General features: G+C 43.2%; 2 protein-coding genes across 10 annotated transcripts in view; one reads left to right on the top strand and one right to left on the bottom strand.

Annotated features, from left to right (window-relative positions):
- The window catches only part of LIPM (lipase family member M), a 30,799-nt gene extending 28,468 nt beyond the window's left edge, over positions 1 to 2,331 (top strand). For both annotated transcript variants that reach the window (XM_029931687.1, XM_029931688.1), the window contains exon 10: positions 1,521 to 2,331. In XM_029931687.1, the coding sequence (XP_029787547.1) occupies positions 1,521 to 1,790 (270 nt within the window). In that variant the 3' untranslated portion in view covers positions 1,791 to 2,331. The remainder of the gene's footprint in view (positions 1 to 1,520) is intronic.
- ANKRD22 (ankyrin repeat domain 22) lies at positions 516 to 25,548 on the bottom strand. Of its 8 annotated transcripts, XR_003905512.1 has the most exons (8): positions 25,230 to 25,542; positions 11,539 to 11,730; positions 7,647 to 7,754; positions 5,280 to 5,357; positions 4,577 to 4,675; positions 3,507 to 4,328; positions 1,494 to 1,878; positions 516 to 802 (listed from the first exon to the last, which is right to left on the bottom strand). XR_003905512.1 is itself a non-coding variant. In XM_029931689.1 (6 exons), the coding sequence occupies exons 1-6, from the start codon at positions 25,248 to 25,250 to the stop codon at positions 4,251 to 4,253; spliced, it is 576 nt and encodes a 191-aa protein (XP_029787549.1). In that variant the 5' UTR covers positions 25,251 to 25,542; the 3' UTR covers positions 2,580 to 4,250. The 8 variants fall into 8 exon arrangements, 2 of the variants coding, with proteins under 2 accessions (XP_029787549.1, XP_029787550.1); XR_003905511.1 differs by lacking the exon at positions 1,494 to 1,878; XR_003905510.1 differs by lacking the exon at positions 516 to 802 and having other exon boundaries at positions 1,424 to 1,878.
- Positions 25,549 to 25,929: the final 381 nt, after the last annotated feature.

Raw genomic sequence — 25,929 nt, 5'->3', positions numbered from 1 at the left:
TCACCTGTTCGCCAGCTGGGCAGCTCCCCAACCCTGTCATGTGTCTATGCTTAACCAACTGAGCCACCCAGGCGCCCTGTCATGTGTCTATGGAGGCTTCATTACATTGGCAGGACTGAGTCCATTATTGGTCGCTGGCGACAGAACTCAGTCTTTAGCCCCTCTCCCCTTCCTGGAGGTCCGGTAGCAGGACTGAAATTTCCAACCCTCTTGTTCTGGTCCCCACTGGGGGACCAGCCTCCATTTTTAGGGGAAGTCCAAAAGTCAGCTCATTAACTTCACAAAAGACACTTTGTTGGCTCTCATCACTTGGTAAGTTCTAAGGGTCTTAGGAGCTCTGTGCCAGAAATGGGGTGAAAACCAAATATATATATATCTTATTTAAAAAAATTACAATCTTGGGCTAGAACTGTAAATTCTTAGAAAGCCACAGAGAGTCAACCAGGACTACCTGGGTTGAAACCTTGGCACCACAGTGGATTTTCTGAGAAGAAATGAGCCTCAACATCACTGTGGAAAGTTCTGGGTGCTTGATTAACCTCAGGGCACAGGCAGCCAGTTTGATTGGGAAGCACTCCCTGACAAAGGAAAAGTGTCAGTTAGGAATCCCAGATGTGGATCCTTTCTTCTGGTGATGGAGGGCTGGAGCAGAGCTCTGCTTGGTGCAGACTGCCTGAGTTCCGGTGCCTTTGACTTCCCCAGGCTTGAGCTTGGGTCTGCCGCAAGGGCTTTCTGTTATTCCAGAAAGTCTCTGTGAAGACCCAGAGGACTGCTCAGTGAGGCTCCAATCTCTTGCCTGTCTCTGTAGAATAATAGATTTATTAATATAATATTATATATATACACATATACATATACATACATACATACATACATACATACACTCACACATATTTATAGAAAATTTTCCTCTGGCCTCCTGAAATCAGCCTTTAAAAGGACAGGAACATTATCTTCCAAAGGTAATGTATTAAGTATTTGTTCATAGGAAGAAAAAGAATCGAAAATTAATGCTTCAAGTGGAAGGCAATGTATGTGGTTTCTCCCTTAACCTCGTAAGTTATTACAGGTGTCATCCTCATTTTCCAGATGAAGAAACTGAAGCTCAGCAAGGTTAAACAACTGGACCTTCAAGTAGGGGCTGAACAGAAACCCTTGATGAATTACTGTTTGGCTGTAATGCCCAGACTCCTTTATTCACAACACATGGCATATTTTTTCCAAAAGCTTATTTATTTGTTTTGAGAGAGAGAGAGAGAGCATGTGGGAGGGGCAGAGAGAGAGGGAGAAAGAGAATTCCAAGCAGGCCCCTAAGCTGTCTGTGCAGAACCCAACTCCTGGCTCAATCTCAGGAACCATGAGATCATGACCTGAGCTGAAATCCAGAGTTGGACGCTTAATCAACTGAGCCACCTAGGCATCCCACACATGGCATATTTTTATTGTTTATATGAAATATCAATTGTGAGTTTGGAAATCCAGATGTTACCTACAGTTAAATATGATTGCTTTTTTCCTAGCCGACTCCTGTAAGGTACAAAGTTAGAGACATGACGGTCCCCACGGCAATGTGGACGGGGGGTCAGGACTGGCTTTCGAATCCAGAGGACGTGAAGACACTGCTCTCCGAGGTGACCAATCTCATCTACCATAAGAACATTCCCGAATGGGCACACGTGGACTTCATCTGGGGCTTGGACGCTCCTCACCGGATGTACAATGAAATCATACATCTGATGAAGCAGGAAGAAACCAGCTTTTCCCAGGGAATGTGTGGCGTCCGATTGTGAAGCCGCAGATACTGACAAGTCTTAGGAGAGGCTTCGTGGAACAGGAGGATTTTAATGGAGGATTTTAAGGATCTCCAGAATTGAAAACCTATCAGTAGAAGTGGGAGGGGGGTGGAGAAGGGAGGACAGAGAAATAGTACATATTCCTTCAGATTTCCTGCATTTGACACTAAAACTGACATTTAAATTTTTTTTGGCTAATTAAATATTCATTGGGTGAACATAGTTTCATGTGTCATATTCTACCAGTTTGAAGGGTAGACTTTACCTGACAGCTAGAAGTTATCTAGGGTTCTCTATGTCATTCAGGTAGAGCCCCTTAAAACGCTAATTTTTTTCTATAAGCCATATATTTGGAACAGTCGAGTAAAGTGACTGATTGGGACAGAGACAGAGGTCTTGAATCTCTCTATTGTTGTCACTTGGACAAAATAAGCTAGACATTTTTACCTTATTGCTATAGAGACAAAATACTACCTCAGGAAGCTGAGATGAAGAGAGACAGACAGAAAGAGAGAGAGAGAGAGAGAGAGAGAGAGAGAGAGAGAGAGAGAGAGAAAGAAAGAAAGAAAGAAAGAAAGAAAGAAAGAAAGAAAGAAAGAAAGAAAGAAAGAAAGAAAGAAGAAAAAAGAAAAAAGAAAAGAAAGAAAAAAAGAATGAAAAATGCAGATGGAAGGAGGAAAGAAGGAAGAGGGGAGGGAGGGAGAGGGAGGGAGGACAATATGGATGAAATACATTTTAAGCATCATTAGAAAGGGCCAGGCTCTTATAGTTGAGTCTCAGAGGAAATCATTTTATAAGATATTTAATGAGTTTTCCATAAATACATCAAGCACTCCACAAAACACATAAATGTATTGCGGTACCTAGCATCTAGTCCAAGCTCATTTGAGAGTTTATTGACTGATTCTAGAAGATCTAATGCTTACAAACGTCTGCCTCAGTTTTCTGCTTTCAAAAATTAAAAACTAGGAAGAAAGTTGTAGAATGTCATGAGCATAAAGACAACAAACTGCCATGTATTTTATCCTTTGATCTTGATAACTATCCAAACTCATTCACAAATATGAATTTTTCTTTAGAAAAATGCTCAATTTCACACCATTTCAAAGATGACAGCTACAGATTACATGAGTGATAGCATAATTTTGCAAACCAAATTGAAGGTACATAGGTGCGTGCTAAAGGTCTATGGTGTGTCAAGTTCATTTGTTTATTCAGTTCCCCAGAGTCACCTGCTGACTCCATTCAGTGCAATGTATCTTAAATAATTTAAGAGACACTTAAGCACTTCTGAAACTGTATCTACACACTCCTATTTCCCTCCTAAAACATATACTTTAAGGCTCTGTACATCGTTCAATAAATATTCTGGATTCGATTTTCATTAGCCCTTTGTTCTGTTCAAGGATGGTAAATCTTTTCTTCTTAGACTGTTCATTTGTTACCTCACATAGTGTGTAATATGTCTACACTTTAATCCGTGTCTAAAGATATTAATGATTCAGACTTGCTTTGCAAAATTTGATCATTTTTAATATGTTTATTTCTACTCTGTGTCATTGACAAGAGCCTTAAGAAATATATTTTGATATGTACTATCTCCACCTCTGGAAGTAAAATCCAGATACCACCTCATTTCCTGTAAAGAAATCCTTTGTCCAACAGTTAATAATATTTTAAATTTTATTAATGAAAATAAACAGAATGAACAACCTTAGTAGCTGCCTGGCATTCACAGGAGAATCATAAAGGTGTTTTTGAACAAACATCTTGATAGTTATATAATTTTGTTCATAATCAAGATGGCTGATGGTAGAATGTCTAGAGGTATTCTAGTTAACTTGGCTCTCTGGAAAGAAAAAGAAAAAGCCCGGACTTACAGGATTTCCCAATTACTGTGGCATAAATACCCCCACCCCCGATGACTGATAGATAGTTTTATTGAAATTGTTTCACCAAATGAATATTTACATAAAGCCCTCCCCCCACGCCCCCAACACATCATTCTATACAAATATATATACTTTGAATCTTCCTCTTACTACTCAGAAGGACGGAAAGAAACTGTTGTTTTCTGGATATGATATAGACAGGACTATCTCTTGGTGAGAGGTGCACACCTGAGAAGAGAGAACCAAACAGCCAACTGCAATCCTCTTCTTCAGACAAACGGGGGTTGAAATGTCACCTTTTTTTGACCAAAGAGGAAACTCCAACAACTTGAGTGTTTCTCCTAGAAGAATTATGACCATGGTCAACTCCACTGGGCAAAACAACAAAGAATTATAAATACAAAGCCCTTCTAAAACTGTTACCATGGCAACCACTATTATGGTTAGCCATGGCAACCATAAAATTCTGGCACCTAAGTTGAGCGGTCCACAGACCAATTGTCCAAAATGGAGATCAAACACGGTGCTTTAATTTTTTCTATCTCTTCATGTGAGGCCACTAGGATTATGATGCTTTCCTTAGCATTATCTCAATCTGGGCAAATTTTAATCTCCGTGCAATATCCAGCGAAGTCTCACCACGCTGAGGAGAAAAAGAAATTACAGTCATTTATCTCCAATGCAGTCCAAGGTCAATACAAAAGTTCTAGTCAACAATCCAGACTGACTGACTCATGGGCTTGGCAACAGTAATAGGATAACATAATTCCTTAATGAGGACAATTAGCTTTGCGGTTAACAACATCAGAGGCAATTAATTCACTTCAACTGACAGCCGCAGTTAGAAGATGTTGCTGGAAGGACGTCGGACCAAAGTCCGCAGATTCTTACCTTATTCTTTATCATGGGGTCTGCATGAGCTTCAAGGAGCAGAGGGATGAGATTCTGGTTTTTCATTTCGCAGGCGTAATGTAACGCCGTGCAGCCGTACTGAAAGGTAAAGGACCAACAGTGAGCTCATCACTGGGCTCTGCGGACCCAGCAGGTGGCTTCTTCTCATATCTTAGATGTTTAGGGGCACCTGAGTGGCTCAGTCGGTTAAGCGTCTAACTCATCAAAAGTGGGGCAGTTCTTTTAAAAATGTCTTCTAGTCCGGGCACCTGGGTGGCTCAGTTGGTTGAGCATCAGACTCTTGATTTCAATTTAGGTCAGGATCTCACGGTTGTTGGGATCAAGTCCTACCATCAGCACAGAGCCTGCTTGGGATTCTCTCTCTCTCTCCCTCTCTCTCTGTGCCCCTTTCTCACTCATGCTCCCTCTCTGTCTCAAAGAAAATTAAAAACATTTTTTAAAAATTCTAAAACTGTCCTCTAGTCAATAAAGATCCCTGTGAGTTTAGGCAGCATCTAACCAACTCCCAGCTCACCTGACGAGCAGTGAAAACAGAAAGAAAGAAAAATGAAATGTAAAGAAAGACCAGGAAAATGTAGGCATGTCTAGGAAAACAAAGCAAGTAGCTTTGTAGGTGACAAATGCTGTGCCTGCAGACACCATTCTGAGTGTCATTTCAGGCTGACTAAACGCAGGCACTTACACAGTCCGTGGCGTTCACGTTGACGCCAGCGTCGAGCAGCATTCGAACAAGAGCCTCGTTCTGCTTGGTCTTTGATACCTGTTACAAACGGCACGTAAAGAGGAGGTTCATTGACATATTTTCTTCAGCGTATGCCTGGACTACTCTAGTCAACAGGGCTTATTTTAATCATTAACACCTCTATGCATCTTTCTTAAAATCTCCCCCGCCTCCTTTCCCGCTCCGGGATCAATCAGGTAAAGCCATGGTGCTCAGGGTGTGGTCCTGGAATGGCAACTCGGGCACCTGGGAACTGAGGAATGCCCCACATCAGACCTGCCAAATCCTACTGAGGTTGCGGCCCAAGGACCAGTCCTTCCTTCCCTGGCTCAGAGCCCACTAGACTGTCCCATTGTTCTGAGGGCACAAGCAAACCCCCCAGCCTGTCCTGCAGGGCCCCGTGTGTGTCGGCCCCCACTTCTGGTCCCTGCTGGCTCACTCCATACCTCCGGGATTGCCCTGTGCTAGCCACGCTGGCCGCTACAGGTCATTTAGCCCCCCAGCTGCACTGAATGTTCCTTCCGCCTAGAAGCTTCCTCCTCTCTTCCTCGCCTGATAAATCCATATTCAAAAAAATGTTTTTAATTTGTTTTAGAGAGAGAGAGAGAGAGACAGAGAGAGAATATAAGCAGGGAGGGTGACAGAAGGAGAGAGAATCCCAAGCAGGCTCCATGCTCAGCGTGGAGCCCAACACGGGGCTTGATCTCACAACCCTGGGATCATCACCTGAGTCAAAATCAAGAGTCCGACGTTTAATCAACTGAGCCACCCAGAAGCTCTGTTTAAATTTTTTTTTAATTTTCTCTAAATCCACTTTTAGTATCCCAGCCCAAGCCTCTCTTCCTCCAGGAGGCTTTCCCTGACCTACTTGGTGATGTAAAATCTCTTTGGTCTCTCATAACACCGATCACCTCCCTGGATTACCTACTTCATAGTAATTTTACATGCGTTTCTGCCATATTTCATTACTGATCCATTCTTCACCACTCTCTAATGAACTCTTGCAAGGACAAGACTACATTCTTTGGGTTCATCACTGCATCCTCACACCCAGCACAGTGCCTGCACATAGTAGGTCTGCAGCAAGTATGTGTGGGGGATTGAACAAAAGAATGAAAGGAACCAGGCTCCTCAGAAATCTACTTTTCCTACCCAGTCCCCTGAGACTCTGACCACAGGACAGTTTGGGCACCCCCCCCCACATCCCATTGCTGGGAGCACAGCGGTCCCGGCAACCCCGGAGGTCAGGCCCTTGGCCGTGCAGGAAGCCCCATCGGTTTTCCTCCTCTGTCAACATCTACACTGCTTTTCTCTGAAATGATACAGTCCTTCCTGGTCCCTTCCTCTGAAATTTCCTCTCCGGTCACTTATGCCATTTGCATATCAAATGTAGATTCAGGTTTCATGAATAAGTAGAAAAGTCCTTTGCCAAGGCCTCCAGCTTTTGGACCTCCGACCTTAGAAAGCAGCATTGTGACTCAACAAATTCTGAATGACTCTTGCTAATCATCCTTGTGATCATTTTGAAAACAAATGGAAGATCCCTCACCAGCCCTGAAACTACGAATGCCATGTACTAAACACACAATTTTTCAAGAAGTTTTCCAGGGTATAAACAGAGTATGTGTTTATCAGTGACTACAATTTTCTTTTCCCCGTAAATCCAAGCATCAAAGTCAACACTATCCTATCTAATTAGGGGCCCTCAATTTCTGTAACACTTAAACACTCAAGGAGGTAATAATTACACTTCCAACAGGCAGATTTTGTCTGGAGCTCATGTCAGCAAAGACTACTACTATCATGGTCTATTAGCCACAAGGAGAAGGGAGCTTGGTCATTTAATTGGAGTAAGTGACATATCTGCTGAGTCATGTCTCAAAGGTGGAACCGGCCACCAGGGAACCAGATGGAAAAAGGGGAATGAGTTGTAAGTCAGGGGGGCACCTGGTGGCTTGGTTGGGTAAGCATCTGACTCTTGATTTCAGCTCAGGTCACGATCTCATGGTGCATGGGTTCGAGCCCCACATCAGGTTCTGTGCTGACAGCATGAAAGCTGCTTGGGATTCTCTCTTTCTCTCTCTCTCTCTCTCTCTCTCTCTCTCTCTCTCTCTCTCTCTTTCCCTCTCTGCCCCTCCCCTTCTCTCATTCTTTCTCTCCCTCTCTCTCAAAAGAAACATTTAAAAAAAAGGAAGTACATTTTAAAAATGCAAACCAAGAGCTCATTTTTGTTACTATTCTTTTACATACGAACGGCCCAGCCAAACTGGATGGGTCATGCTGTTGGCCTCCTCCCCACTGAGCCTTCTCACCCCTGCGTGAACTCACCATGAGGAAGTACCCAATAAGGAGAACAGGCATTAGGAGGATAATGAGGAGGTAATCAAAGAAGGTAAATTTTTTCTTCACAGCATAATGCAAGCAGTTTCTCTGTTTCTGAAAATTAAGAAAAGAATTGATCATTAATATTTGTCTCAAATTTCATATTTTTGGGTTACCATAACCAAAAGTTTCATTTGTGGGGCACCTGGCTGGCTCAGTCAGTAGAGCATGCGACTCTTGATCTCAGGGTTGTGAGTCTGAGCCCCATGCTGCGCAGGGGAGCTTACTTAGAAAAAAAAAGACTGCATTATTTTTTTATTAAATTTTTTTTGAGAGAGAGAGCGGGTACAAGCAAGAGAGGGGCCAGAGGGAGAAAACAGAGGACCCCAAGACTCTGCACTGACAGTGGTGAGCCCGACGTGGAGCTCAGACCCCCAAACCGTGAGATCATGACCTACGCCAAAGTTGGATGGTTAACCCACTGACCACCCACTCAGGTGCCCCAAGACTACATTATTTTTTTTAAACTTTAGTTTGTGCTTTTTATTTTTGTGGTACCCAAGGTGCCTCCTTCTGTGGAGTGTGTCTGTGGAGTGTGTCTGATTAATAAAGCCAGGTTTCCAGTGACCAGAATGTGGGACAGTCTGAAAAACCTGCCAGGTGGGGAAGCGGGCACAAAAAGACAACAGGTGAAAAGCACAGTTTACAGATCATCATAGTATAGATTCTCAAGTTAACAGAAGACCATGGGGGAAGGGGAAGGGGAAAAAATAGTTACAAACAGAGAGGGAGGGAGGCAAACCATAAGAGACTCTTAAATACAAAGAACAAACTGAGGGTGGACAGGGGCAGGAGGAGAGGGAAAATGGGTGATGGGAAATGAGGAGGGCACTTATTGGGATGAGCCCTGGGTATCGTATGGAAGCCAATTTGACAATAAATTATAGTAAAAAAAAAAGATACATTCTCATGTGCATGTTAGTTTTGGGGGGAAATGCATTGAGATACAAACATAGGACTGAATTCAGTGTGAAAAGCTAAGTTATCCCTGAATCATCTAGAGCGTCCAATTATTCCTTCGTGCTTTGTTTACCGGAAAATCTTAACCGCATGGTGTATTTTCACTTTTCCTATGTGCATACAGTCAGTGCTGGAAGAATGGAAATAAGTCAGTGTCATCCTTCGCATTTGTGAGTATGTATCAGGTGATAGACTTAAGCTTCTCGGTGATGTGGGGGACGTAAAACCTTGTGGCTTCATAGTCAACAGTAGACAGAAATCAGCACAATAAATATAACACAAAATAGGCAATGGTGATTGAAGGCCCAACCAAATCAATGAGAAGAGAGAGAAAGAGAGAAAAGACAGGTTAATTTCCACTTGGGGGTGGGACACTGCTCCTAAATAAGAATACGGTTTGGGGTTGGGGTTTTTTTTTATATTAAGGTAGATTTTTTCTCTGTACAAATTTTGTATACTAGACATGGATGAAATGACAGAATTTAAAATTGCCCGTTATCAAACAGCCCAGGAAGAATGGTTGACATTTTGGCTGTATTTTCTTCCAGTCTTTTAAATTTCATTAGGTGGAATTTTAAAATGTAGGACCATGCTGTATGCACAAAATCCGATCTCTTTCTTCTTTAATTAAAATTTAAAACTTTAAACATAGGCCTATAATGGCTGCCTGACTTTCTATTGAATGGAGATGTTCTAATTTATTTAACCAAACCCTATCTGTTGGACATTTCAAGTTTTTATCTTTCTATTTGTATAAATGATACTGCCTGAACATCTGCATTCATAACATTTGTCAACATTTCTAAATTTGTCCTTAGCAGAAGTTTCTAAAAGTATAACTGCTGACATGAAATGTATGAATGTTTTTCATATTGTGCTAAATTGTGCTCCAGTAAATCATAACGATTTAAACTTCCTTCCTGGGGCACCTGGGTGGCTCGGTTGGGCATCGGGCTTCGGCTCAGGTCATGATCTGTCAGTCTGTAAGTTCAAGCCCAAGTCAGGCTCTGTGCTGACAGCTCAGAGCCTAGAGCCTGCTTCGGATTCTGTGTCTCCCTCTCTTTCTGCCCCTCCCCTGCTCATGCTCGCTTGCTCCCTCTCTTTCTCTCTCTCAAAAATAAACATTAAAAAAAGTTTAAACTTCCTTCCTGATTAACACTTGATTTTCTTTTTTTAATCCTGGTCAATCTGACAGGCGAAGAAAAAAAGGCATATTTATGTTTTAATTTAACGTGTTCTGCAGAGAATTGATGTTCTCTATTAGGCATGTGCATGTGAATTACCCACAGACCTTTTTGTTTTATCTAAAGGCCTTTATAGTACTTCTGAAAATGACTCATAAACATAGATTTAAGGTATGAGAAGGCACTGGCTAAATTATTAATGTACAAAGATTCTTGCTTGGGAAAGATTAAATATTTAAAAATCATTAACAATGCCTAAAAAATAAAAAATGCAAACCGAACCCTTCTTCTGATAAAATCTGTCTTTATCTAAAGTGTCCCTACAGTCCTGCAGAGGCTCCTGACCCCAGAGGATGCCAGCAGCCTGAGGACCCCGCTGTCTCAGCCCCATCCCTGTGCTGTTCCTTCCCTCAGCTTGCAGTGAGTGCATCGCCAGAGGATGTGAACCCGCTGACACCTGTCTTCACCACGCCCACTCGCCACCAGCACTGGCACCTGGGCCTCCAGCTGTGTGCAGGAGAGACCACGTCACAGTCCGCTAAGCTGCTTCGCTGTCACACTTGGCGCAGGCAGACCTTGCTTTCAAGCCCAACCAAGCGAAAAACAGTAAGCGCAAACAAGGTCCAGTAGCGATCTACTTTCTGATAATACGTCTTTGCTCCAAAGAACCTGATTTCTTTTTTAATGTTTTATTTATTTTTGAGAGTGAGAGACAGACAGACAGTGTGATCAGGGGAGGGTCAGAGAGAAAGGGAGACACAGAATCTGAAGACAGGCTCAAACCCATGAACCGTGAGATCATGACCTGCGCCGAAGCCGACGCTTAGCTGACTGAGCCCCCTCCAGGCCCCCCCAAAGAACCTGACCTTGATACTGACTCAGAAAGGGGCAAGTGGGGCCCAACAGGCTGGTTTCTCTCGCTGAGTATATGTTGAGTGGAAAGAGGGCACTCACAGTTATTATAAATAGTGACTTTTTATATTTACTCGGTGTGCTTTAAATATTATCTTTACTTAGATGCAGACACTGGCTGTTTGAAGGTGTTCAGAAAGAAGTTCATAGAGATACACACATAGTCTGCTCTTCCTTGATTCTGAGAGTTCCATCAGCTAACATGGCATCCATAAGTACAGTCCTTCTGCCTCTCTGTGTCGCTTCAGGGAGCCTCTGGTTCATGACTTTGCTTATCCTTGGCAAATATCTAAACTGACCTTCTTCAATCCTATCAAGACCTTAGGATCTTCCGGAGAATGACCCACTAGGTAAAAACCTAAAGAAATAGCACCACCAAGTCAGTATTGTTTTCCCAGGAAATCCTTCCCATTATTTCTGGAATCATAAGGAGGAGAAGCAAGGAGAAGCAGGAAGGCAGGGAAAAGCATGGTGAGGAAAAGGAAGAGAAAGGAAAGGCTCTAGTTAGTCAAATGAATGAATGAATGAATGAACCTTTCTTTTTAGAAGTACAAGTACATAAGTAACCACAAAATACCCCTGGCTGATTGAACTCTGAGTTATTTGACTTTTTAGCCTAATAGAATAGTATGTGTCAGTCCCTTTAAAGTAAAGCACACACAAAAAAAAATGGTATCAGGAGTTACAAGCCATGAGAAAATGGCATCCACTACCTCCATTGCTGTGAGGAGGAAAGATTACCACGGTCAATTGCTCTCCTCACTCATGTGTGATGGTCTCACCTGGTTTTTGAGGTTCACGTCAGCATTTCTTTTTAAAAGGAAGGAAACGATTCTCAGGTGCCCACGCCGGCAAGCACAGATCAGGGGAGTGTCTCCGTTAAAGCCATCTCGCACATTGATGCAGCTGCTGTCCTCTCTAACCCAGCGCCACACTTGACCGAAGTCATTCTGATAGGCCGCCTGGCAGATGGGCTGAGAGGGGAAAAACAAAAGCAGATCTTGAAATACAGGTATAATGAAACCCCCATAAGAGAGAAATCACCGCCCGATAACTGAACACTCCAGTCTTTCCAAATTGTAATGCAAGTAATACAAGAACCTTGGTTTGTGAGCATAAGTCATTCCAGAAACACGCTTGTAATCCGAAGTGCTTGTATATCAAAGTGAATTTTAAGAACCATTGGCTCAGTTGGGACCATGTGCCATTCAGCATCATGTACGACTTGGATTACAAGACATCACTCGCTTATCAAGTTAAAATTTATTAGAAATGTTTGTTTGTCTTGCAGAACACTCACAGAACAAGTTACTCGCAATCCAAGGTTTTACTGTGTATTGCTTCGTAGATGAGATTTTTGGTCTCCATTATGCCTGGCTTTAAATCTGGAACAGACCTAAGTCCATGAGGAGCCCTTCAACGACTTTCTAAATTGCTTGGCACACAGATGTGTTCACGGAATGAGTGAATAAATGAAAGCAATATTGCAGATTCAGCTCTGTGGGGAAGGCTGTGCTCACGGAAAGATGGCGCCTGTCAGAAAAGCAGGACTTCACTGAATATAGAATAGGCATATAGGAGGAATGTAGGGGAGAACTAGATGATAAAACAATTATGATATAAATATATATAAATATATAATACGATATAAAACAAAAATTATAAAACATATGGCCCCATGTGCTCAAGGAAACCAGCTCAGTGGAAAAGACCCATTTTCAATGATAATAAATAACAAATGACATCATTTACTGGATTCAATATCTTTTATTTTGAAAGTGTCATAAAGGGCTTTGCAAAGCATGATGGGAGCTTAACAGCAAGACCTAAACCGAACTCCTCTTGCCTACTTTGCCCCCACTCTGCTCTCCTTCTGGACCTCATACCTCATGTTTGGTTTCTTCCATTTGGGCCCCCACCCTTACGGCTTCCTCTGCACAAAACACCTTTTCCCCTCTCTGCTCACCTGGCTGCCTGCTGACCCGTCCTTCATGTCATCACTTAATGTTTACTTTATCGGGTCTTTCCCGACTCCAGCACTGCTTCACAGCTACTGACATAACTATCCACTCTCGTCTTGATTATTTATAATCACGTGGTGCAGGCCAGCATGAATCGGGAAGGGTGCAGGCAGCAGTCAGTGCGGGAAGGCACTGGAGTTCAGACTGTTAGCTTCATGCGGAGAGAGGCTATATCGTTCCATTTAATATATGAATTTATTCCATTCATACCCCCAGTATGTAACACAGCAATGGCACATGGTAGGCAAATACCACATATTCTCAGACTGATTTTAATTAGAGAGCGTAAAACAAAAGGCACTTAGAATAAAACCTGGCATAGATGGTGCTCAATTTATGGAAATTATTATTACTGCTTATTCAGTCATTCTGTAATTTAGTACCAAGATCAGACCTCTGCCATGTGCCAGCCACAGTTGCTGGGGACAGGTGTACAAAATACTCTTAACCATGGGAAATGCACTTACCAGTTGGGAATATAGCGTGAGCACACACACACACGCTTACCAATAAGAAAACAATATTAAAGAAGCATAGATTTGGGTAATAAGCACCAGTGAGAAAGCGGAGTGGTACATCTGCTGATCAATTCATGTCTCTAACATAGCAAAATGTCATAATCAGGGAGCTTTTAAAAGTAATATACTTTTTCTGATGATTTTATTTATTTTTGAGAGAGAGAGCATGCGCACAAGGAGGAGAGGGGCAGAGAGAAAGGGAGAAAGAATCCCAAGCAGGCTCCGCACTGTCAGCACAGAGCCCGATGCAGGGCTCGAACTCATGAACTATGAAATCATGACCTGGGCCAAAATCGAGAGCTGGATGCTGCCCAGACACCCCAAAAGTAAGACAACCCAAGACCCAGCTCATGAAAGAAACATCACAGAGGAAAGTCAACTCAATAGTAGATAAGAGGCAAACTTCTGTGCCCCAGAAGGAAACAGGCATGATACAGGGGTCCAAAATGCAGTAGAAATGCACAATCATACAAATCCCCCTTCTCCTACCCTGAGGTTATCCTTTGCCTAGGCCTTGTCACCAGCTGGGCTTAGCAGTGCCTCTGGGTTCTGTAGGGCTGATGTGCAAACGACCAGAGCATTTGAAAGGACTTGTATCTGCTGTCAGCAAACTGAGTTATAGTTGTGATTCTATAACTAATTCCTTGGTGACCATGAACAAATCTCTCCTCTTCGTGTGTCTTGGTGTTGTTGGTCATGAAGCAAAAAAAAAAATGAGGCAAAATTCCTTTTTGTTGTCACACCCGGTGAGGACTATCACCCTCAAGTCTCTCCCCAGCCAATGCACCTACCCCATCAACTTCGAGGTCGTGGGGTAGTTCCTCTGAAGCACAAATACGGCTCAAAAACATTTAGCCCTTATCTTAGCAGTGGCGCCTGGTCACTTAGATTATATAACAAACAAAACAGAATGAACTACAACAGGCAATGTCAAGTTGCCAACTCTTAGTTTTGTCAGTAGAATGCATGAGAAGCAGCAGCATGCTTTAACTAAATGTAAGAGCAAAATAAAACTATCTTAACAAAATATATAAGGACACAATCACAGAAGAGAGGAAAAAAAGCCATCCTTTATATAGAGATTTCGCTGTATGGAAAAAACTGTTTCTTTGTCTTCTTTTTTTTTAATTTCATCATAAACTGGTGAAACTTTGCCTCAGATGACCACTCATCATTTACACAACTAGCATTGGTAACTGATAGCCCAGAATACAGACCTGGTAAGCAGGGGGCTATAGAGTTAATTTTTCCCTTCTTAGAGATTTTAAATTACAACGTTAAAAATACTGGAATATTTCACGCAGTCATCTGGCTTCCCAGCTTCTCTTTAAACATTTAAAGCTTTGACAATGGTGGGTCCACATTCCCATCAGACACCCAATAAAGCCCACCCTGCCTGGGCTCCTCAAAACCTTTACTGAGAGTCAACGGAAAGGAGGAAGGGAAAAGTAGGCAGTTGGCCTTCAAGAGATACCCAGTGCGTCTGAGTTCTTCCTGAATCCCACTGGAGTGACTGTCCTTAAAATACTAACCCGATCTTATCTTTTAACCTTTCCTCAGTGTCCTATATCCCAGGCACAGAGTCCCTGCATTTGAAAAGTAAAGTGTCATCTTGGTTCAGTACACACAAGTGGCTGGTGGAGCGAACCACAGAAAAGGTTCTGCGCTGTTGTAAACTCCTATTCTCCACCAGGGGGCAGCTCAGGGTCATGAAAGCACTGACGACCGGAGGGAAGAAAGCGGAAGAGACTCCATTTGTGTTGAGTTATGAATTCTGTTGGTCTCTGAAGTTTCTGGAACATGGGGGATTCTGGGTGAGGAGGAAACCATCGGAGAACTTGGGAAATTGACATGGTATTTCTATGCCCTGGGGCCCTCCTGTCCATCCTACTGGCAAAGCCCTGGTTAGATCTTCCTCATTCTCACCAGGACGGTTGCAAAACCAGTGGATAACTGACCTTGCTCCCTCCTGTCTCCCCTTTCCAGCCCCCAGTCCGTCTGCCAAAAGCTGCAGCTTCCTGTCACTTCCCAGCTGAAAACTTTGGTCACCTGATGACCAATTGGCTTAGGATGCTATCCTCTAGCTAACACATGAGTCTTCAGACCCCACAAATCCTGTCTTCCCAACTCCATCTCTCACCACCACCTTATCTGTACCCTCAATCTAAGTAAATAAAGGCGGGAATATTACTAACAGGTATCTCCCCAGCTAGACTGTAAGCTACATGAGAGCAGGTATGGTGTCTGTACTAGAACATTCTGTCCCCAGCATCCAGAATATGCCTGACGCATAGTAGTCATTCAATGTCTATTTGGTGAATGAGTGAGTTGTAATATGAGCTAACTTTTACTGAGGACTTCCGCTAATTCATTTAACCTTCACACAACCCTCTGAACAAAACCGTATTATGGTGCCCATTCTGAATTGGTGAAACTGAGGGAGCGTGTCTTTCTTGCCCACAGTCACGCAGCTCATAACTGGCCTTGCCAGGAATGAAATCACAGGGAACGACTGCAGAGTGCATCCATTCTTCTGGCTCTAGTTACCTCAGGCAGTTTGAGAAACAGCCTTCAAAATGTCTTCTGGCTGCAAGACTTTGCATTTGAGATTATTTTGTGTCCGACTTGCACCCCAGTTAATCATCAGTCTACACTCTCAGGACATTGGTATGTCCTCTTTTTATCCGGGCCAGCTGGTGTCCAAGCCTTCCTGGTTATGTATCTAGATTCCTCTCCAAACCGACCTAGATTTAGCAATATCTGCCGAGAGGCAAAGAAGTAACAGCCAGAGAGGTTGGAGGAGAAACTGGAAAAAGATACGGTCCAGATGCAAAGAAGGAAAAGTTTCAAGAAGGAATATGGACGTAAGGGTATGAAGTGTAAGGAAAGACTCTGGATTTGATCATGAATGACTATGCAAAGACCAATGTTCATAGAGTGAGGGGGCAGGAGGCAGAACCGGGGAGCCTGAGCACATGGTCTACAAGGAATCAGAGGGTGTGACTGGAGAGGAATTGTGGTCACTTTGGCTGTGAAAGCCAAGAGGGAGTCCTGGCACACAGAGGGAGGCAGCAGGGCCATGTCCTGGTTCCGTGCATCCATAGGCACAGTGCTGTCACGTGGTCAGAAACACAGGCTCTGGAAAGAAATTCTGGGTTCCGACCTCAACACCACCACGTAAAAGTAGTGTTCATTGGACATCTTACTTAGACTCTTTGTGCTCTGTTCCCTTCTAGATTGAATAATCACATCTTCTTGGGGCGTCTGGGTGGCTTGTTTCGTTAAGCATCCAACTCTTGATTTTGGCTCAGGTCATGAGCTCAGGGTTTGTGGGATTGAACTCCACATCAGGCTATGCGCTGACAGCATGGAGCCTCCCTTGGGATTCTCTGACTTCCTCTCTCTTTCTGACCCTCCCTCACTTATGTGCATACTCACTCTCTCTCCCAAGATCAATAATATACATTTTTAAAAATAACAATAACCAAATCTTCTTTATTAGGTCACAGAAATGTGACTGCACAGATGAAGCACTTAGCTCAGATCAGACCTATAATAATAAACCCTCCATTAAGGTTAACTACTCTTATAATTATTTAAAACATGAGGAGCCAGAGAAGATGGGCAGATGTGGACATGAAAGAGATGAAGAGCTGATAAGAGAGAACAGCACTGGACTCAGTGACCTTACTAAACAGGATGACAATCCGGCCTCTAAGCAAAGCACAAGAGGAAAATCAGGTGGTTGGGATAGAAAGAACTTTCCACATTGGCTGAAATTTTTGCCCGAAAGTCTGAAGTTTGATCTTCATGCTTTATGCCAATAGTATCTATCATAAATAAATGGGCGTAGACAGATAACTCAACAAGCCTCCATTATGTTTAACTCGATGAACAGGCTAATGACATAGGAGACAAGATTGAGATGAGGATAGAAGAGGCCCTTGAGCATAGTGGGGATGATTTGGGACAGTCATCATGAAAAGCACTGCAGAAGGTGAACAAAAAATATGAGACTGCTTGAAGCATCAGGTTATGTAGAAATGCATCAAGATGCTTCGGTGGGCTGAGACTTCAAGACAGGTTTGCGGTTTTCTTCAGCACAGCTCTTGTCAGAGAACGGTGGAGAAAGTGACAGGGACAAAGAACAAAGGTTCAGAAACAGGTCTGTCAGGCAAGGGGATGGGAGGAGCAGCTCACCCTGGGATTCAGACCGAATGGATGACATATGGAAACCAGGCGAAGCCTGATAGACTTGGAAACTGACAAGCAGATAGAAACACAAAGGAGGATTAGAGCAGGGGCCCCTGGGTGGCATCCGACTTCAGCTCAGGTCATGATCTCATAGTTCATGGGTTCGAGCCCCGCGTCAGGCTCTGTACCTGGAGCCGGCTTCAGATTCTGTGTCTCCTTCTTTCTCTGCCCCTCCCCTGTTCATGCTCTGTCTCTCAAAAATAAATAAAATGTAAACAAAATTTAAAAAACAAAAGGAAGGTTAGAGCAGAGTGAGCACATGTGATGTAGTGGAAAATGAGACCAGTTACAGAGTTGGGATAGGACGCAGAGTCTCCAAATCCTAAATGTTGCAGACTGGGCTTCGTCCTGAGAAGTCATGAGCGGTCACGTTGGACGGTTGTCTTGGAGCAGAGGCAGAGGTCCAGAGAAGACAGGAAATGCTTGTGGGTGTTGAGGTCACTGCAGATGACCCCCGAGAACAGAAAGAAAGGGGAAGTTGTGTTCCAGAATCAAGGGAGGTAAAAGTGGGTCGTTGGAGGTGGGTGAGCAAAAGTGAGAAGATAAAGGGGCACAAGCAAAGGCTTCAAGCCATTGTCCTGTAACAGTAATGGTGAACCAGATAGGAACAGATCGAAGGGCACACTAATGAACTAACTTTTCTCTCCAATCTCATCCTTCGCAGCTAGTTTGGGAACATTCCACATCCACTTCTGTCTTCTGTCTGCACTTGCTTGTGAGTTCTTTGGCTGGCTCTCTTCCAGGATAAATCATGTCTCAGCCCACATGTCACCTCTTCCGAGAGGCTTCCCTAACCACCAACCATCCCTCCCCCAGCCCAGGTATGGTCTATCACATCACTTTGTTTTATGAGTTTTTTTAATTTGCATCTATTATTACAGAAATTGAGCTTAATGTTCCCCATTTCCTAAGCGTGAGGTGGCCATGATTTTTGCCTTGTGTTCAAAGCCCCTCCCGGTGAGTCCGGCACTGTTCTTCCCCGTATTCTGGTCTCTCTCTCAGCCCAGCTGCCTCAGGCCCACCTCAGCTACCTGCTGGCCTCCGCTGACTTCCAGGTTGCACCATGGGTCCCTCAAGCCCAATTAGAATCTAGGGAAAGGGGGTGTAGCAGTGAGGTGGGGGCATTAGTGTCATTTAAAAGTTCCCTGGGCGTCTCCAAGGCATAGAGGGGGTTGAGAACCACTGCGAAGGTAAAAGAAAGGAGCCCCCATAATAAAGTCAAGTCTTAATGAAACACTGCAACTCATATTAGTTAAGGAGCATCAGAAACAGGGAACTAAAATATCAGAGATGACTTTTTGTGTACTTTAGTCTTCCCATGTGCCTGGTTTTAAAAACACCCCAGGGGCACCTGGGTGGCTCAGTGGGTTAAGTGCCCAACTCTTGATTTCTGCTCAGGTCATGATCTCAAGAGATCGAGCCCTGCATTGGGCCCCGAGCTGGGCATGGAGCCTGCTTAAGACTCTCTCTCTCTCTCTCTCTCTCTCTGTCTCCCTCTGCTCCTCTCAAATCGTGCTCTCTCTCTCTCTCTCTAGTTCAAACTAACTAACTAACTAAATAGATAGATAGACAGATAAATAAATAATAAAAATACCCTCAAACTTGGTGCTAGAACCTCACTCCTGCTTACTTTGCATCTCACTATCATAAGCCCTAAAATTTAAGAAGTGCGTCTGGGTAGCACATGACACATTCGGCATGTGGATGACCAACTAGACTAATCTGTATATATTATTTAACAGAATCATGTTTTTACACCAATCTAAGTGTCATAGATAGCATGGCTGGGAAATACTTGGTATTATTTTAATCACGTAGAAATACCTGAGTTGCTGGCACCATTACAAATGTCTCTAGGAGCCAGACGTCCCCCCCAATCCCACTTTCACTGTGGTGAAAATTCTCCTAAAGGTTAAAGGAACTTCGATACTTCCCTGTGTAAGGAAGGATCTGGCAGAACTTGCCTGATCTTCAGAGGACTCAGGAAGTTGCTCATTAACCATCTCCATGCTGAAGCTCTCTCTAACCATATAAAATGTCTCATAACAATTTCTAAGAAAGACTTGTGCATTTTGAAGCAAAATGATTCAGGTAAATAGCCTGGTGCACTAATGAAATGTCTTCTCAGAAAACAAAAGAAGATAGGGACCCTGGGTGGGTTAAGCAACTGACTTCTGATCAGGTCATGATCTCACAGTTCGTGAGTTCAAGTCCCACTTTAGGAAACACAAGCCCCACTTCAGGTAAAACATTAGTCCCACTTTAGGCAAACCCTGCTTCTCTCTCTCTCTCTCTCTTTTTCTGCTCCTCATGGGATTCTCTCTCTCTCTCTGCCCCTCACTCACTTGTGCTCCCCACACATCCCACCAAAAAAGAAAAGAAAATGGGGCACCCAGGTGGCTCAGTCTGTTAAGCATCTGACCCTTGATATGGGCTCAGGTTGTGATCTCACAGTTGTGGGATCAAGCCCCGCATGGGGCTCTGCACTGAGCATGGGGCCTGCTTGGGATTTTCTCTATCTGTCTTGCTCTCTCCCTTCTGGAGTGCTCTCTCTGTCTCTGTCTCTCTCTCTCTCTCAAAATAAATAAATAAGCATAAAAAAAAGAAAGGGAAAAAAAAAGTAGAAGACTTTTTTTTCCCTTTTCAGATGAACTAACCATAGGAAACAATATTGAAGATTTCATTTATTTGTACAATTAATCTCAAGCCTTTCTTTCTGATGACTCATTTCTTCACTTACTGGAACTTGGAAATTTCTCAGTAAATTCTGTCTTTGAAGCAGATAAAATGGCATAGGGATTTTTTTTTAAGGTTGACTTAGGCCCATTTAGTCTTTACATAAGATGAAGGAAAGTACCAGAATAGTAGCAATGAGAGGAAATGGAGGCAGAACATAGTCATCTGTTTTGTATTTTTTTCTCCAACAAGGTCTCCTTTTAAAAAAATGTTTTTAATGTTTTATTTATTTTTGAGAGAGAGAGAGAGAGAGAGAGAGAGAGAGAGAGAGAGCATGAGCAGGGGAGGGGCAGAGAGAGAGGGAGACACAGAATACAAAGACAGGCTCCAGGCTCTGAGCTGTCAGCACAGAGCCTGACTTGGGTTTGAACTCACAGACTGACAGATCATGACCTGAGCCGAAGTCGGACGCTTAGCCAACTGAGCCATCCAGGTGCCCCTCCAACAAGGTCTCCTTGACCATATGTTGTCCTCACTGCTGAAGGCTAATGGAGCCCCACTGCCAGACTTCAGACCTGAGGAACTCTGAGGGCCATGATGACAACCAGGAAAGAGCAAGAAAGCCTTTTCCCCCAACAAGGTGAAGAGAAGGTGAGTTCTAGCTGCCAGGATCAAGCAGATCAGAAGCCCCGGTACCTCCCTACCACCTCAGACCCCCCAAGAGGTGAGTGCAGAGCCCAGAGGAAGCAGGAGCACCACCCTTACAGCCTCCTGGCCACTGGGACCTTCTGTCAAACAATGACCACCCAAGGGTGAGGAGGACCATGCTGGAATACAGACAGTAATATACAAATATACTCCAGTATATACAAATATGAGGCACTCTGCTTTTAATGTTACATCAGTTATTCCTCAATAGATGTCTATATACATGCAGTATATGCACTCCAAAATACACCACTGGCATAATGATTATTTTGAGCTGAAGCCAACGGAGCAGCGGCAGATACAAAGAAAGTTCTCTGCTTCCTCCTAGTTAGCTACAAGCACGACATAAATTTATAAAGGGGTTTCCCCTCCCCTCTCTGCCAGGAAGGACTAAAGTCACCCTTGCTAGCCCAGGAAAAGTACCAAAGGAATAGATGTAATAATATTTACTGAGCAGCCCTTGTCTTCCATTAGCTCCCCCATACATTTGCCTTCCACTGTTTGCCACCCCGAGAAACTCAAAGTCCTTCTGCTGTGACTGATCGCTCTTTGACAATGTGTCATCCTTTTGTTGAGACGCATAAGAGTCCAGGTTCTACTCACTGCTTCGAGTTACTCATCACTGGGTGCTCTCACGTGTTTGCGCAGTGCCCGTGCTAATAAACATGTTTGTTTTTCTTTTGTTAATATTTCAGTTATCAGTCTAATTCACAGGGGCCTAGCCAATCAACCTAAGGTGAGTGGAGGGACAAGGAATTTTTTCCTCCCCTACAGCTCTAGGGGAAAATGACAAGCCCACATCCCCAGTCTTCTCACAGTCTCAGAGTGAGAAGTTGAACTTCACTAACAGTTTTTTTTTTTAATGGGTGCTTTAAGAGTGCACTTACCATGAGGAGCACTGAAGAATGTGTAGAATTATTGAATCACTATATTGTACACCTGAAACTAATGTAACACTGTGTGTTAACTATATTGGAAGTAAAATGGTTTAAAGAGGTATAGGACCAGGCAGTGGAGGACCAGGCAATGGGGCAAGACTGGCTGGCTCTTGCCCTGTTCTTATTCAGTGGTTCACATTCTTTACACCTTAGGAGACACAGAGCAACTGGCACAAGGCAAGAGACTGGGACCTACGAGACAGATGAGTACATTATGTCTACATATTTGAGAACTTACTCCAGAGCACCTCAACCTCTCTAAAATCAGAGGTGGAGAGTCTCACAGAGAGACTGCATCAGAACACCAGAGGACAAGACGCAGTTGGTTTTTTTTTCCCATTCACCTGTAACTCCCACATGCAACTACAGTTCCTGCTTCCAGAAAACAAGCTAAGACTTCTTCTCACCTAAAAAGACCCAATTCCAGGGGTGCCTGGGTGGCTCAGTTGGTTGAGCGTCAACTTCAGCTCAGATCATGATCTCACGGTTTGTGGGTTCAAGCCCCACATCAGGTCCTGTGCTGACAGCTCAGAGTCTGGAGCCTGCTTCAGACTCTGTGTCTCCCCCTCTCTGTCCTTCCCCTGCTCTCTCCCACTCAAAAACAAATACACGTTAAAAAAATTTTTTAAGGACCCACTTCTCTTTAGGACTTTACATCGATTGCTCAAGCCAGACTATTCTAATTCTGGGCCCAGAACAACACAGTGTTAGTCGAGGTATCAAGAATAGGGTATCTGGGGAGATCAAGTATCTTCAAACACCTCGGCAGAATCGGTGCAGCTCTACGACCCGCTACTCTGGGACATCATCGCTGTTCAGTTGACATGGGTCAACTGGAAATGCAAAGTGTCTAAAGCCAGTAGTCAAACAGAGTCCCTCTCGGTGAGAGCACCCTCGCACTAGCTGAAGGACAGGCTGCTGGCGAGTAATGAGAGAGCACAATAAACACTCTTTTCCAGAAGCAGCACCCTCCCCAGCGACACTATGAAGATTTAACACTTCCTCCTCCTAGGAACCTGCTCCTCAAGCTCATTTTACTACCGCCTTTACTGTCCTCAGTGGTGGCTACCTTTACCTTAAAACAAACAAAACAATGATATCAATGGGGAATTCTGCAAATTGAGAAACTATTTGCCAAACGGGTGGGCAACTCTCTTCTTTCTGAAAATGGTGAACTTTCCAGGTGCTCATGTGTTTCATACTGCTGGTACTAGAGTTAGTGCACAAGGGTGCACATTCATATGGAAAGATCTAGAATCTACTTCCACGTGTGATATGGAGATGCATGGCCATTACATATATTTCAACACTTCCTTAGACTAGCTTGGATTCAGTATTAGTTATAAGCTTTGAACAATTACCTCGGAGCTTCTAGGTATGTTAGGGAGTTTTAGAGGTACATGCGTATGTGTGTGTTTACCTGTGTTATTGAATTTGTCTTTAAATATCATAGTAAATTCCAAGTTGTCCTCCATATAGCTGAAAAGTGAAACATTTACTCCACTTCTGGGGATATTCTTGTTGATACTGAAGGGGCTCAGGGTAAGTCCCCAGATATGTCACTTTGACATCCGAAGTCTTCATTTGAGTTAAAGGCAATCAGGATCCAGTAACCTCAAGAGAAACATTGGCCGCTCCCTTAACTACCAAGAAGAGTTTAAATGGGAGGTGTCTCCCAGAATGACAGTTTTGATCAGAGATAAGTTTTATCCTAGTGACCCTTTGGCAGGGCATGTGTCTAATTGTCAAACTTCTCTTCTTCTTGCCCTTGAATTTGCCTCCTCCCCATTGAATCCTGCGCTCTTATTCCATGCCTTAGCTCAGGATGGTGTATGTACCTCCTTTTACCTTTCTTTGGACTCTCATAGGTGTAGTGTTCCCATAATACAAAATTAAATTTGATTTTTCTTCTGTTAATCTGTCTCATGTCAATTTAGTTCTTAGACCAACCAGAAGAAATTTTGTCAAGGAAAAAATTTTTCCCTAACAATACTTATAAATAATTCATCATATCTTGCCCTGACTCAACTACTTGCCAAATCAACACCCAATAAACAAATGATTTGCACTGCACAGCAAGAGACTGTTTTTTTTTTTAATGTACTTACTCTCAGAACCAAGATTACAACCTGACTGCTCAAAGTGGGTCCATGGACCAACCGTGTAAGCATCAAGGTATTGAAATGCATAATTTTCAGCCCCACCCAAACCTCCAGAATGATGATCTGCATTTGAACAAGAGCTCTGGTGATCTATACTCACATTAAAATTTGAAAAGCACTAGCCTAGAGCAGTATTTCTCCCCAGGGAGATAAATTGATCCCCCCCTCCCCCCCCATAATCATCTGGGATGCTCCCCTAAAAGGTAAGTTTCTCCACTCTACCACAGTGAGTGAGATGAACTGTCTTGACCCTGTCTTCTAAACAAGTTCCTCTCTTTTTGGTTTCTCAAACTTTAGATTGCCTAAATCTAAAGTTGAAACTAATCAAAGAGTACATTTACCGTAAAGACACACACACACACACACACACACACACACACACACACACACACACACCAGGCATTGGAAATAACTACAAATGCAGAGAAACTGCTTTTAAAAGAAGACTCACCCAAGAAGGTTCTGTTGAGCATTTTGTAATGAAATGTAGAACTGGTTAATTGTGTTAGAGAGGAAAAAGAGTTAATTGTGAATAACATCATCATGCCTGTAGCTCTTGCTCATACATTACTTGTACTCCTTTGAAACATTACTTAAAAATGTATTTGATTCTAATAGGTTCCTTTCAATACAGGGGAAAGGAAGCATTTTGGGATCTATCAGATGTGAAAAGAAAAAACTCAGAGTATCAAAAAAGTATGCTCTTCCAGTCAGGGATAATCTTTACTTATACTTGCTAGTAGTGAATTTCTTTTCAAATACTGAGCTGAAACGTGTTGCTCTGTCCCTGTTTTCCCAGAGAAAAGCCAGTCTACTTTAGTGTGTTTAGGAAATGCGGTTGGGTCCAATTTTCACTTTTCCTCTGCATGTTTGACATCAGAAACCCGACTCCATTAAATTCCATTTTCCTAAGTCCCTGAGAGATTCACATTACCCCCACAAGCATCATCTAGATGCTGGGACATATGCATCGTATTGCTCTCTACTTATACCTAGCCAGAGTTTTAGAATCGCAAAATGGTTTACCTTCTAATAATCAAAAAGATGAACACACAGGACTTCGTTTTGACTTAACACTGTCACAGAAAGCTAAACAGAAGAAAAGGAGACATTTTCACAGGAACAGGAAATTACAGTTGAAAAGCAAGAGCAGTTTTTAACACCTTTGGAACCTTACTTCCAGAAAGGTCACATACCTCGGAGTATAGGATTCCCATTCTGGCCCTTGGCAGATTTGCGTCACCCCTACAGCGGCTTCAATCTTCTGGAAATATTTCTGATTAACATAAAATCCTTCCCAGCCCAGAGAAGGAGCTCTAGAAACCAAGGTTGGTGGCAAGTCCTTTCTTCCCACACCTGTGAGTGTTCTTCCAGCAATTCAGTCAGCAGCGCACCTTCTAGAGAACCCAGCCCAGCGAAACACGGGCATTGGTTTACAGCGCAATGACCTCAGTGTGCATCATCTAATGTTTCAACCCCGAGGAACCGGTTTCTGAGTCATGTTTGCTCTGCCAGTACTGACATGTGGGAAGACGGGAGCAAAGTCCAGGGTGAAAGGGAAGTTCTCATGCAGACAGGAAGGATTCGGGGTGCAAAATGGGGTACTGTGAAAAAAAATAAGACACTGTGCTTAAGACACTATCTAACTGAAATCTGGGTTTTAGTGGCTATTGAGAAAGGCTAGGGATGGTCAAACTCACTTGTTAGAACATAGATGTGTGCCCTGGGCTTAACTTTCATGAAAAACAATCTTCAAAACTGTTGCTATTATCTTCAAATGTTGAACAGTCTTCAAAACTGTTGGATTATTTGTGATCTTCAAGCACAGATAAGGTTATTTGTTTTTCCTTCATGTTCCCAATTAATATAAACAAGTTAAAGTAGTAAGTAATAGAT

Source organism: Suricata suricatta, chromosome 2 (assembly GCF_006229205.1).
Source record: "Suricata suricatta isolate VVHF042 chromosome 2, meerkat_22Aug2017_6uvM2_HiC, whole genome shotgun sequence".
In the NCBI taxonomy this organism is placed as follows: domain Eukaryota; kingdom Metazoa; phylum Chordata; class Mammalia; order Carnivora; family Herpestidae; genus Suricata; species Suricata suricatta.
The sequence above is the reverse complement of the archived record's forward strand: the minus strand, read 5'-3'. Positions and strand labels throughout refer to the sequence as shown.